This window comes from Symphodus melops (assembly GCF_947650265.1).
Source record: "Symphodus melops genome assembly, chromosome: 2".
In the NCBI taxonomy this organism is placed as follows: domain Eukaryota; kingdom Metazoa; phylum Chordata; class Actinopteri; order Labriformes; family Labridae; genus Symphodus; species Symphodus melops.
Window position 1 is genome coordinate 2,885,847 of NC_136692.1, and position 13,630 is coordinate 2,899,476.

A 13,630-nucleotide genomic window follows, 5' to 3' on the forward strand; every position below is an offset into this window, starting at 1 on the left:
GGTCTTTATATTAGAGTATAAATGTATAGATAATTTCCCTACCTATGTATTTCACACACGGATCTTGTGAGTAGCATTGACCCTAGAGGATGCTTAGAACTGTTTTTACCTTTTTAACAAATTGATGCTTAAAGAATACTGTGACTTTTTCTAAATGAAACTACTTTGTTAGCCCCTTGGTCTCCGACGTTAACATGTTGCTGCTAAGTTTTTGTACCGTAGACTTGGATCCTGATCTGTATGTTATATAGAACTTCCTGCTCCTACTGTACAGGGGCGCCTTTGTGTAACAGATAAATATGTCCCCCCCTCCCCCCTTCCCCCCCACCACCTCTACACATGTGCATTGTGCTTTATATTTCCCCTTTCTCCATCCCCCAGACTAATGTCAGTTCCCTGACTGATGTTTGTTTATTAAACACAATATTTACCTCACACTCCTTACTTTTGCTTTTATTTGTCACTAAAGGGTCCAAATTAAATATTCTACCCTGGACATGATAAAGAAAGTCAGCACTTAAATTATAAAGCACAATAATGTGTACCATCTCCACAGTAAATTGAGACTACACCAAGAACTGGTTTGATTGGATTCTTGTGTCATGCATAAACAACGTGCCTCAGACACTGTCGTCAGTACAAACCAGAAGTAGACGCTTGATGATAAAAACACTCTCAATATAAGCCATGCAGAAGGAACTAATCCAGATCCAGCAAAGAAGCATCCCATCCTGTGGAGGGACTTGGATTGGGGTGGCCCAGCTTGGATTGGGGTGGCCCAGCAGGGGGAGGGGGGGTGCAGGGGTGGCCAGAATTTATAAAGAGCCTTTATCTCCCCCTCTTGTCTGCACTGGTCACACTGACTTCTGAGTAACAAAAGATTATGACAACATAAACATGTCCTGAGCTTTATTCTTCAAGGTTGTTTCATCAAAGCCAAAAAACATCTGCACACTGAAAACGACCAGCTGCCTGTTGCAACACGGCCTGAATGGTGGATTAACACAGAAGTTCCAACTTCTAGCAAAGCAAATTCATTTTCATTTATTGTTCTTTATTTATATAAAAAGGTACAGTGTCCATTAATCCACATTCAGACGGATGTAAATGTACCAGAATTGATTTGCATCCCTTCATGGACTTGGGATGCAACTGTCCGAAAATATGTGTGACTTCTCGCCTTCGAGATTCTTTATGTTGATGTTACTTTATATATTTATTGTTGTTTATATTTATTGATGCTTCGTTGTCTTATCATGTTGAAAGTGGCTGGAACATGAGACTGTAAATGATCAGATACTAGTACAAAACTACAACAGCTCTGTCGATCCAGCAGAGGGAGCTAGTGCACGAATGCCTGCAGCTTCACCTTTCCTACTATTTGTGATCCTCACTTTCTTTATTTGCATTAATATAACATATAACAGATGAATTTAAACGTTGACCTTGCGTGGTGTGGTAACATTCATGTGTCTGATCTCTCCTTAGAGCACATTGACGTGAAGGCAGACACACACATGCAGCAGAAGAACCAGCCTGTAGGCAGCAGACTGGCACAGGGCTGCAGTGTCACCGAGCAACAGCACTTTTAAAAACTCATGAAAAAAGGATTCTATGAAAGTGTCGAGGAGGTTTTGGGTTTGAAATGAAAAGCTTTCTTACCACACAAAAAAATAAAACACTTCAGGATTTAGAGATCCAATCTGTAAGATAACTCCTGGCTGAAATGATAAAATTATCTTTCTCTATCATCAGACATGAAGGAAACATGCTGTGTTGAAGCTTCTCTGACAACAATGCAGCAGCCAGTATGTCCTCCTTCTAACTTTAGATTCTGCTCCTGAATGCTCTGGATTTGTTTGGACCAGAGAAGGTAGGCGCTTTGAAGGCCCTCCACATGGACGCAAACATCAACAGGTGTTGCAGCGATGAAACCGGGCAAGAGAACTGGTTCAGATAGAAGTGATTGTACCCGACCCAGGTGAGGACATTAAATATATATGATATTTAATAATGATTTAACTCATAAAAGTTATGAGAATAGATGACTATACTACTAACAATGTCTGTCATTTATTTAACACAAGAGGAATACATACATGTGTCTGGGCCATTTGAGCCTGTTTTCTCATTTAATAAGTAGACTATACTGTCATAGTTATAACTGATGCTACCGTTCAAAGACTGAGCTCCTTGACATTCCAGCCAATCCGTCTGTGCAACCACAGATCAACATCCAGCTTTGTACAACCAAATTCATGCTCACAGAGTCTGCACCTGAACCTGAATGATGACCAGCTAACATTTAAGCCTTATCTGTCAGAACATTCTGCACAGCTCCTGGTACAGACTCTTCTGATATGACGCATTGACGTAGATACAGTAGCCTACATGCACTATGAGGCCTCTGCAGGTGATTCAAAGAGCAGCAGCAGCACGACTGGTCTTCAACTTATCAGCGAGAGCACGTCACTCTCCTCAGTTACAGCGCTTATCAGTTTTAAAAATCTGCTGCTCGCTTACAAAACAGCGACATAAACAACTCCTCCTTACATAACACATATAATGCAGGACTATACCAGGGAGAGAACCAGTAGCAGTTCCTACAGGGATTACAGCAAGCTCAAATAACTGACTGACTGATGAAAGGGACTTCACAGGAAAGAAAAAGTCACAGTTACAGACTTGGCAACACCCAGAGAGACTCAGACAAGACCTCAGCTGATTTCCTGTAAATGGAGGAGGGAGGGGCAACATGTGAGCCAGATTCAAAAGACGAGGCGGACTTAAGACTGAAATTGTTTTTCATATTTCAGGTGAGACTTCATTTGTAAATGACTGCTCCCCCCCCCCCCTTTTTTTTAAATTAATTAATTAATGTTTTACCATATATGGAGGTCCATTCAGTGAAATATGTATAATAATCATATTTGCTGACCTATATAAGGTAACATGTAAATGTAACAGGTTGATACTGACAGCTTATGAATTTCTCCAAAACACTTTATTTTTTATCATACATATTCTCACATATTCATATATTATGATTATTATGACCTCTTACCTGTGCGTAATGACGTTACAGTAGGCCTACGTGCATGCGCGGTACGTGCGCGCTCTGGTCAGAGCCGTTGACAGTTGATCTGGGGTAGGTTAATGATGACTCACACTCGATGATAAACTCATTTCAGAGTATTATTTTTTTTATTGTTTCGATGTAATCCAACTGTGGTGTTCTGTTTCGGATCACTAGGACTGACTGTATCAGTTATTGCAAAGTTTTGAACATTATTTATTAGTTTCGTCTTAAATGTCTTTATCACCTCCACACGGTGACGGGTTACATAAAGAGCTTCTCTACTCTTTAAAGTTAAGAAGACCTTCACAAAGTGATACAAATCAGTGAATTAACACGATGAAAAGCAGTGTTCAGTCTGAGAGAGAAGTTTCGACACGTATCTGTTTGACGTAAGAGCTTACAGAAAAAGGCCTGTAGCTGATTTCCTGTAAATGGAGGAGGGAGGAGTAACATGATCCAGACTCTTTAGAGTGGGGTTGCCAAGTCCGCTCGTTATAAGCGTTATGGGCTTGTTTTGCTCCCTGTATGAAATCCTGCTGATCACACACACACACACGCACGCGCGCGCGCACAGCTACACTTGACAGAGTGACAATGCATAGCAATGTGTGGGGAAAATATGGAAGAAAGAACAGACTGGATAGCGGAAGAAAGAGATGAACCAAAAAGCTCACGTTTTCCTGCAACATTCAAAGTCAATAACGTTGTGTACTGTTCAGAAAAAGTAAATATAATATTCTCAACAACTACAGCCTATTACCTAGGAGTAAACATGTAGATTACATTTTGACTTAATATATGCTTCAATGCATAACAGTAAAAAAAAAAAAAAAAAAAAAAAAAAAAAGACACAAAATGATTGTTAAGTCGCCTATAAGCCTACCTGTTCGTGAAAATCTTGATTTTGATTTGGGTATGTGCTGGGTCGGTATTATCTCTTAGAAGAGCTGAGTCGCTTGTTTTGTGCTTATTTAAATTGAGATGGTTGCTTGTTTCTCTTACATCTGGCAACACAGATTGAAAGTGAAAGTAACTTCGGACATTTTGTCGAAAGAAGTACGCAGTTTACTGGCGTGGTATGTGAGGTGAGTGTTTATGTATATTTATTTACATTTTCTCTTCTGTAGTCGCAGTTTTCTCCCTGTGAACTTATAAAGAGTTTATCATGAAGTCGCAGTTTAGATGAACATGACCTCTGACTGCTTCTTTGTTTGCTTGTGCGTGTGTGTGTATTTGCGCATGTCTTAAGGCCTTCATTCCTGGGTGGGGTGTTAGCTCAAACTCTTCTCTTGTTTCTTGTGTGTTGATCTCACAAAGAGTGTTTCTGTTTTTCCTCTCAGACTGACTTCAGATCAGAACATGGATGTGCGTTTAGAGGAAGAGGAGGACGGAGCAGTGTCTCCTGCACCCAGCTGTCTGTCTCTGAAGAGTTTTCTGTCCAAAGATGATCCTCCATTTTTCAGTATTGAACCTGGACCTTCAGACACGAAGTAAGAAAACTTAACAATTCATTTTCACTTCAGATTCACTTTCTATTTTGCTCAAACTTTCTGATTTAAAGAAATCATTTGAAAAAAAACATCCTCATTATTCCTGTCAGTCGTATTTCCTCTTTGTCACATGTTCTGGTCCAGTTTGTCAACGTGTTACATAAAGACAGGCGTGGTCTGATGTGAAACAAACAGCGCCATCTGCTGGATAAACACAACTAATGCATATTTGTTCAGTTTGATTATCATGAAGTCATGACTGTTAATGTTTGTATTATTGTAATTTCATATAACAAGTTGTCTTAAATTAATGCACAGACAAGAAGACGAGTTTTTATTGAGATTTTACAAAAAACATAAAAGTAGAAAAATAAGAAACACATGAACGGTGAGAAGTTATCTGCAACATGATTTAACATTCTTTAGTTTCTGCAACAGTCCCTGTATGCTACTTCCCCTCTGCAAACTGAGGGGCCGAGGGTGAAGTGGCTGCTTGTGTCCACTATATAGTGAATAGGGAGTGAGTTCAGACACAGCTCCAGAGACTTAATACAAGAGGCAGTCAAACACAGGTGAGACAGACAATGAAAACAGGAAGGAAGAAGGTTCAAGGTTCTTTATTTGTCAATTCCAAAATATGTCAGACATACAGTGAAATCAAAATTACGTTTCCCCCCCTCCCCACAGTGCAATGTAGATAAGAAAAAGGTAAATAAAATAAAACAAGGTAAAAAGAGGTAAAAAAGATAAATAATATTTACATTAATAAGCCTAAATGTGCAAGAGTATTAGGTTAAATAAAATGGAGTATAGAACCAGATTATAAGCAAAGTGAAACTTGTGCATGCGTGCAATGTGCAGTAAGTGACCAGGGTCCTGTTTCAATGTTCAAACAGGAGGAGGTTCCAGTGTTCAGTGTTCATGGGGGCAGAGGGGAGGGAAGAGAGTTCAGCTTCCTGACAGCTTGGTGGAAGAAGCTGTTTCTCAGACTGGTAGAGCCGGCCCGCAGGCTGCGGTACCGTCTCCCCGATGGCAGGAGGCTGAAGAGGCTGTGTGAGGGGTGGGTGGGCTCACTCACAATGCGGGTTGCTTTGCGGGTGAGGCGGGTGCCGTAGAGGTCCCGAAGAGAGGGGAGCGGGACACCGATGATCCGTTCAGCCGCCTTCACTGTGCGCTGCAGGGTCTTGTGGTTGGCAGCAGTGCAGCTCCCCATCGAAAGCACTAAAGACAAGCTACACGGGGAAACAATAACAGCAAACAGAGAAACACAAAGATACCATAGAGAAAATACCAAACCTCTAACCAGGAATGAGAACAGAAAATACTCGAGTTTAAAAGTTACACAAGGGAAGAACAATACAAAATGAAACAGGAAATGAATTCTTATAACTGAAATTAACTAAATATTCTGTTATAGCACTGTGATCAGAGAGCTATTAAAGATTAATTTCACGTAAATTTTGTGTCTTTTTTTTGCAGATTTGAGCGGAGCAGACGGAGAGCAGAGTCTTCCAGCCGTCTGTCTCTGAAGAGTTATCTGTCTAAAGATGATCCTCCATTTTTCAGTAGTGAACCTAAACCCTCAGACATAATGTAAGAAAAATTAAAGGGATACTTCACCCATTTGCATGAAGCTGTGTATCATTAGAAACATGGTAGTAGTGTTGATTTACATTCAACACTACTACCATGTTTCTAATGATACACAGCTTCATGCAAGTGGGTGAAGTATCCCTTTAACAATTCATTTTCACTTCAGATTCACTTCAGATGGTGCTGTTTGTGAAACAAACAGCACCATCTAAGAAGTACTTCTATACCTATAAATAAATATATAATTATTCTGTTCATTATCATGAAGTCATGACTGTTGATGTTTGTATTCCTGTAGCCTCAGCAAACCGTATTCAATGTTCATGATCTACAGGAAGAAGTACCTATATAAACTTAGAATGAAATATAAATGTGAACAACTTTCATTAGAATGTTTATTTTTGGCGCCGTCTAAGAAGACCCGAGTCCAACGCCATTCTCCACTCATGAAAATCCTTTGAACTGCAATGCATGATGGTATACATTGCTCGGATTGGAACCATCGCTCGTACACTACTTTTAAATTGCACTGAGGGATACATTGAGTGGACTATATAGGGGAAGGTGATTCTCACTCAGGGCCTTTTTCAAACCAACCCTACACCCTGCCCCTCTGTGGAAGAGGGCCCTCTGTTAGAAGTTACACTCACAGCTGAATGAAGTCTACTTCATCAAGGTGTAGGGTAGAAAAACGTCACTCTTTCAAACAGGAACTGTGTGTTACCATGGTTACTCAGTGACATCTTGCAGGAACGGCTTATTATTTTTTGTAGATAATGCATTCTGTAAAATTGTTCATATACCCTAGATTATTCCTTTTCTTCTCTAGTGAATTATTTTAGTTTAGATTTATAGCAAAACGATCAAATGGAGTCCACATTCTTTATTGTAATTTATAATTTAGCTTATGTAATGGATTATTTTGTGGTTTAAGGTTAAAAGTTACACAAGGGAAGAACAACACTAAATGAATTATTAACACCAAAATTAACTAAATATTCTGTTACAGCACTGTCATCAGAGAGCTATTAAAGATTCATGTCAATTAATATAAAACTTTTTTTTTTTTTGCAGATTTGAGCGGAGCAGACGGAGAGCAGAGTCTTCCAGCCGTCTGTCTCTGAAGAGTGATCTGTCTAAAGATGATCCTCCATTTTTCAGTAGTGAACCTAAACCCTCAGACATAAAGTAAGAAAAATTAAAGGGATACTTCACCCATTTGCATGAAGCTGTGTATCATTAGAAACATGGGAGTAGTGTTGATTTACATTCAACACTACTCCCATGTTTCTAATGATACACAGCTTCATGCAAATGGGTGAAGTATCCCTTTAACAATTCATTTTCACTTCAGATTCACTTTCTATTTTGCTCAAACTTTCTGATTTAAGGAGAAATCATTTGAAAAAAACAACCTCATTATTCCTGTCAGCCATATTTCCTCTTTGTCACGTGTTCTGGTCCAGTTTGTGAACGTGTTACATAAAGACAGGCATGGTCTGATGTGAAACAAACAGCACCATCTAAGAAGTACTTCTATACCTATAAATAAATATAAATATATAATTATTCTGTTCATTATCATGAAGTCATGACTGTTGATGTTTGTATTCCTGTAGCCTCAGCAAACTGTATTCAATGTTCATGATCTACAGGAAGAAGTACCTATATAAACTTAGAATGAAATATAAATGTGAACAACTTTCATTAGAATGTTTATTTTTGGCGCCGTCTAAGAAGACCCGAGTCCAACGCCATTCTCCACTCATGAAAATCCTTTGAACTGCAATGCATGATGGTATACATTGCTCGGATTGGAACCATCGCTCGTACACTACTTTTAAATTGCACTGAGGGATACATTGAGTGGACTATATAGGGGAAGGTGATTCTCACTCAGGGCCTTTTTCAAACCAACCCTACACCCTGCCCCTCTGTGGAAGAGGGCCCTCTGTTAGAAGTTACACTCACAGCTGAATGAAGTCTACTTCATCAAGGTGTAGGGTAGAAAAACGTCACTCTTTCAAACAGGAACTGTGTGTTACCATGGTTACTCAGTGACATCTTGCAGGAACGGCTTATTATTTTTTGTAGATAATGCATTCTGTAAAATTGTTCATATACCCTAGATTATTCCTTTTCTTCTCTAGTGAATTATTTTAGTTTAGATTTATAGCAAAACGATCAAATGGAGTCCACATTCTTTATTGTAATTTATAATTTAGCTTATGTAATGGATTATTTTGTGGTTTAAGGTTAAAAGTTACACAAGGGAAGAACAACACTAAATGAATTATTAACACCAAAATTAACTAAATATTCTGTTATAGCACTGTCATCAGAGAGCTATTAAAGATTAATTTCACGTAAATATATATATATATATATATTTGTGTCTTTTTTTTGCAGATTTGAGCGGACCAGACGGAGAGCAGTGTCTTTCAGCCGTCTGTCTCTGAAGAGTGATCTGTCTAAAGATGATCCTCCATTTTTCAGTAATGAACCTAAACCCTCACACACACAGTAAGAAAACTTAACAATTCATTTTCACTGATGATTGAAGTCATGACTGTTGATGTTTGTATTCCTGTAGCCTCAGCAAACCGTATTCAATGTTCATGATCTACAGGAAGAAGTACCTATATAAACTTAGAATGAAATATAAATGTGAACAACTTTCATTAGAATGTTTATTTTTGGCGCCGTCTAAGAAGACCCGAGTCCAACGCCATTCTCCACTCATGAAAATCCTTTGAACTGCAATGCATGATGGTATACATTGCTCGGATTGGAACCATCGCTCGTACACTACTTTTAAATTGCACTGAGGGATACATTGAGTGGACTATATAGGGGAAGGTGATTCTCACTCAGGGCCTTTTTCAAACCAACCCTACACCCTGCCCCTCTGTGGAAGAGGGCCCTCTGTTAGAAGTTACACTCACAGCTGAATGAAGTCTACTTCATCAAGGTGTAGGGTAGAAAAACGTCACTCTTTCAAACAGGAACTGTGTGTTACCATGGTTACTCAGTGACATCTTGCAGGAACGGCTTATTATTTTTTGTAGATAATGCATTCTGTAAAATTGTTCATATACCCTAGATTATTCCTTTTCTTCTCTAGTGAATTATTTTAGTTTAGATTTATAGCAAAACGATCAAATGGAGTCCACATTCTTTATTGTAATTTATAATTTAGCTTATGTAATGGATTATTTTGTGGTTTAAGGTTAAAAGTTACACAAGGGAAGAACAACACTAAATGAATTATTAACACCAAAATTAACTAAATATTCTGTTATAGCACTGTCATCAGAGAGCTATTAAAGATTAATTTCACGTAAATATATATATATATATATATTTGTGTCTTTTTTTTGCAGATTTGAGCGGACCAGACGGAGAGCAGTGTCTTTCAGCCGTCTGTCTCTGAAGAGTGATCTGTCTAAAGATGATCCTCCATTTTTCAGTAATGAACCTAAACCCTCACACACACAGTAAGAAAACTTAACAATTCATTTTCACTGATGATTGAAGTCATGACTGTTGATGTTTGTATTCCTGTAGCCTCAGCAAACCGTATTCAATGTTCATGATCTACAGGAAGAAGTACCTATATAAACTTAGAATGAAATATAAATGTGAACAACTTTCATTAGAATGTTTATTTTTGGCGCCGTCTAAGAAGACCCGAGTCCAACGCCATTCTCCACTCATGAAAATCCTTTGAACTGCAATGCATGATGGTATACATTGCTCGGATTGGAACCATCGCTCGTACACTACTTTTAAATTGCACTGAGGGATACATTGAGTGGACTATATAGGGGAAGGTGATTCTCACTCAGGGCCTTTTTCAAACCAACCCTACACCCTGCCCCTCTGTGGAAGAGGGCCCTCTGTTAGAAGTTACACTCACAGCTGAATGAAGTCTACTTCATCAAGGTGTAGGGTAGAAAAACGTCACTCTTTCAAACAGGAACTGTGTGTTACCATGGTTACTCAGTGACATCTTGCACTAACGGCTTATTATTTTTTGTAGATGATGCATTCTGTAAAATTGTTCATATACCCTAGATTATTCCTTTTCTTCTCTAGTGAATTATTTTAGTTTAGATTTATAGCAAAACGATCAAATGGAGTCCACATTCTTTATTGTAATTTATAATTTAGCTTATGTAATGGATTATTTTGTGGTTTAAGGTTAAAAGTTACACAATGGAAGAACAACACTAAATGAATTATTAACACCAAAATTAACTAAATATTCTGTTATAGCACTGTCATCAGAGAGCTATTAAAGATTAATTTCACGTAAATATATATTTGTGTCTTTTTTTTGCAGATTTGTGTGGCCCAGACGGAGAGCAGAGTCTTCCAGCCGTCTGTCTCTGAAGAGTGATCTGTCTAAAGATGATCCTCCATTTTTCAGTGATGAACCTAAACCCTCACACACACAGTAAGAAAACTTAACGATTCATTTTCACTGATGATTGAAGTCATGACTGTTGATGTTTGTATTCCTGTAGCCTCAGCAAACTGTATTCAATGTTCATGATCTACAGGAAGAAGTACCTATATAAACTTACAATGAAATATAAATGTGAACAACTTTCACTAGAATGTTTATTTTTGGCGCTGTCTAAGAAGACCCGAGTCCAACGCCATTCTCCACTCATGAAAATCCTTTGAACTGCAATGCATGATGGTATACATTGCCCGGATTGGAACCATCGCTCGTACACTGCTTTTTAAATGACATTATCTTGTGCTGTCGCGCGTGAATGTGTTTGATTACCGTGGGAATTCCTTTGTTTCGGCACTCCAGCTGACTGTGCTCTCCGTGCCACAAACAGAGAAAGCAGGTGTTCACAGACGATGGTGCACGGAGCCGTCATGCACCAAAGCGGACACACAATGGACACGGATCTGGTGGAATTGAAAAGAGTAAAAAACGTCCACACTTTTGAAGACCGTGCGCAGGATGTTTTTATTCATTCAAGAATACAAAATGAAACAGAAAATAAATTCTTATAACTAAAATTAAATAAATATTCTGTTACAGCACTGTCATCAGAGAGCTATTAAAGATTCATGTCAATTAATATAAAACTTTTTTTTTTTTTGCAGATTTGAGCGGAGCAGATGGAGAGCAGAGTCTTCCAGCCGTCTGTCTCTGAAGAGTTATCTGTCTAAAGATGATCCTCCATTTTTCAGTAGTGAACCTAAACCCTCAGACATAAAGTAAGAAAAATTAAAGGGATACTTCACCCATTTGCATGAAGCTGTGTATCATTAGAAACATGGGAGTAGTGTTGATTTACATTCAACACTACTCCCATGTTTCTAATGATACACAGCTTCATGCAAATGGGTGAAGTATCCCTTTAACAATTCATTTTCACTTCAGATTCACTTTCTATTTTGCTCAAACTTTCTGATTTAAGGAGAAATCATTTGAAAAAAAACAACCTCATTATTCCTGTCAGCCATATTTTCATTTAGATTCAATTTCTTCTCTAATCCAGCCTTTAGCTTAAACTTTCTGATACATCGATAAATAATTTGACCATTAAACAAACATCCTCATTATTCCTGTCGGCCATATGTCCCCTTGTAAAGCTGTAATCTAATCTAAGAGGACTCTTTGAATCTTTGAACCTGCTCGTTATCCTCCTGCTTCTCTTTAACACATTTATTACTCTGCATGGCCTCTTCTTCATTAAGTTTGTTAGTGTCTCCATTTAGTCTTTCTCATCATTATCTTATATGATGCAGTGTGGTGAAGGAGCTTAAGGAAAAGGCTGAGTGACAGGAAAAGTGTAGAGAAGATGATAAACTGAGTCTTTATCTCAGCTGATGCAAAATTCTTTAGGTGGGACTTTATTAAGAGCCTTGAAGACCTTCTTGCACTAAAGCCATCCACAGCTTTACAGAGCTTTGTTTCACATCCTTCCTCTGATTGGGATTTTCAAACCGGAGAGATGTTGATCATCAGAGCTACAGATAAAAAAAGTCTTGTTTCTACTGTGGCTCTCAGACTCATTTAAGTTTCTGCTTCAACGGGAGACTAAATGTAATGGTGCAGCTTTTCTTCGTTTACAGTAGCGGTCTCAGCTGTATAATATTGAGGCCAGTAAGTTCAGTGCATTGTACGGAACCATTACTGTACATGTGACACTACTCAGCCAATCGGATGTTTTACTGGGACCAGGCCTTTGTGCCACACAGCTCTGGTTGCTTGTTCATTTTGCACGATTGAGTGAGCTGCTTGGTGATTTAATTTGTGCTGTGTCAGGGTCAAAACATTCTCCAAAGTTTACATTTCACACACACAAGGCACTGTGCCTTCTCTTTTTCCCCCTTTCTCCGTGTCGCACACACACATATTCACTCTGCATTGCCCGCATTAGAGCATCATTTTAAATTACCGACAAACATTCATTCAACATTTTCATAGAACAAATGAAATAAAGTCAAAAGTCTGCTTAGAATGACTTTGATTGCAATTTCTGAGGGAAATTCAGATTAAACTAAGTGAGCTTCATGATCAAGAAAAGCCATGCATGACTTTGCATGTGTTGTATTACAACGTTATGCACAAGAGGTAACGGTGCTCAGGCCCGGTTAGTCCTGGACTAGTGTGAGAGAAAGGTCATCTGAGTGTTGAGATTGTGTTTGATAAATCTTTATATTGTTCATCAGTCGAGGATCAGTTTAGTTCTAAAGACATGTCTTCACAGGAGGACGAAGAGGACTCATGTTAGAGAGGAGCAGACGTCTTGTCCTGGGTGTCAGGACGTCCTGAAGGATCCCGTCTCTACCAGCTGCGGACACTGGTTCTGCAGACAGTGCATCGCCTCATACTGGGACCAGTCTGGTTCAGCAGGAGACTCGTCCTGTCCTCAGTGTGGAAAAAGACCCAGATCAGGACTTGGACTGCAGACAGTCAGTCAGAGCAGCACTGAACAAAGTAAGACTGGACTCCTTTCTGCATCTGTGATTTTCTATAACAGGGCTTTTATTGGTACATGTAAAATGTATAGCAATTAAAAATCTTTTTACTTGTATGATAACATTTGAAACTAATAATCCGATTCTATCATTCTCTCTTTCAGTAGAAAGAGGTCAGCAGGAGGTTTTAGATCAACATAAGGTCAGTCTGAGGACGAGATGTGAACATGTGACTGAAGGAAGTGATGAAACAGGAAGTAGAGCTCCCCTCAAAAGGATCTACACTGAGCTCCACATCACAGAGGGGCAGTGTGAAGAGGTGAACACCCAACATGAGGTGAGACAGATGGAGACAGACTCTAAAAAGAAGACCCTCCATGAGACTCCAATCAAGTGCCAGGACATCTTTAAAGCCTTACCTGACCAACAGGAACCAAAGACAGAAGCTCAACCCGACCAACAGAAACCCATCAGAGTGGTTCTGACAAACGGCGTGGCTGGTGTTGGAAAAACC

At 39.0% G+C, this 13,630-nt stretch overlaps 1 protein-coding gene across 1 annotated transcript in view; it reads left to right on the forward strand.

Moving 5' to 3' along the window:
* Nucleotides 1–2,436: 2,436 nt before the first annotated feature.
* LOC306819986 (uncharacterized protein) overlaps nucleotides 2,437–13,630 on the forward strand; it is a gene marked incomplete at its 3' end in the record, with an annotated part of 55,480 nt that continues 44,286 nt past the window's right edge. The window contains exons 1-10 of the mRNA XM_079337612.1: nucleotides 2,437–2,816; nucleotides 3,086–3,148; nucleotides 4,096–4,164; nucleotides 4,420–4,569; nucleotides 6,049–6,162; nucleotides 7,237–7,350; nucleotides 8,572–8,685; nucleotides 9,546–9,659; nucleotides 10,508–10,621; nucleotides 11,293–11,406. Of these exons, the coding sequence (XP_079193738.1) occupies nucleotides 3,099–3,148; nucleotides 4,096–4,164; nucleotides 4,420–4,569; nucleotides 6,049–6,162; nucleotides 7,237–7,350; nucleotides 8,572–8,685; nucleotides 9,546–9,659; nucleotides 10,508–10,621; nucleotides 11,293–11,406 (953 nt within the window). The 5' untranslated portion in view covers nucleotides 2,437–2,816; nucleotides 3,086–3,098. The remainder of the gene's footprint in view (nucleotides 2,817–3,085; nucleotides 3,149–4,095; nucleotides 4,165–4,419; nucleotides 4,570–6,048; nucleotides 6,163–7,236; nucleotides 7,351–8,571; nucleotides 8,686–9,545; nucleotides 9,660–10,507; nucleotides 10,622–11,292; nucleotides 11,407–13,630) is intronic.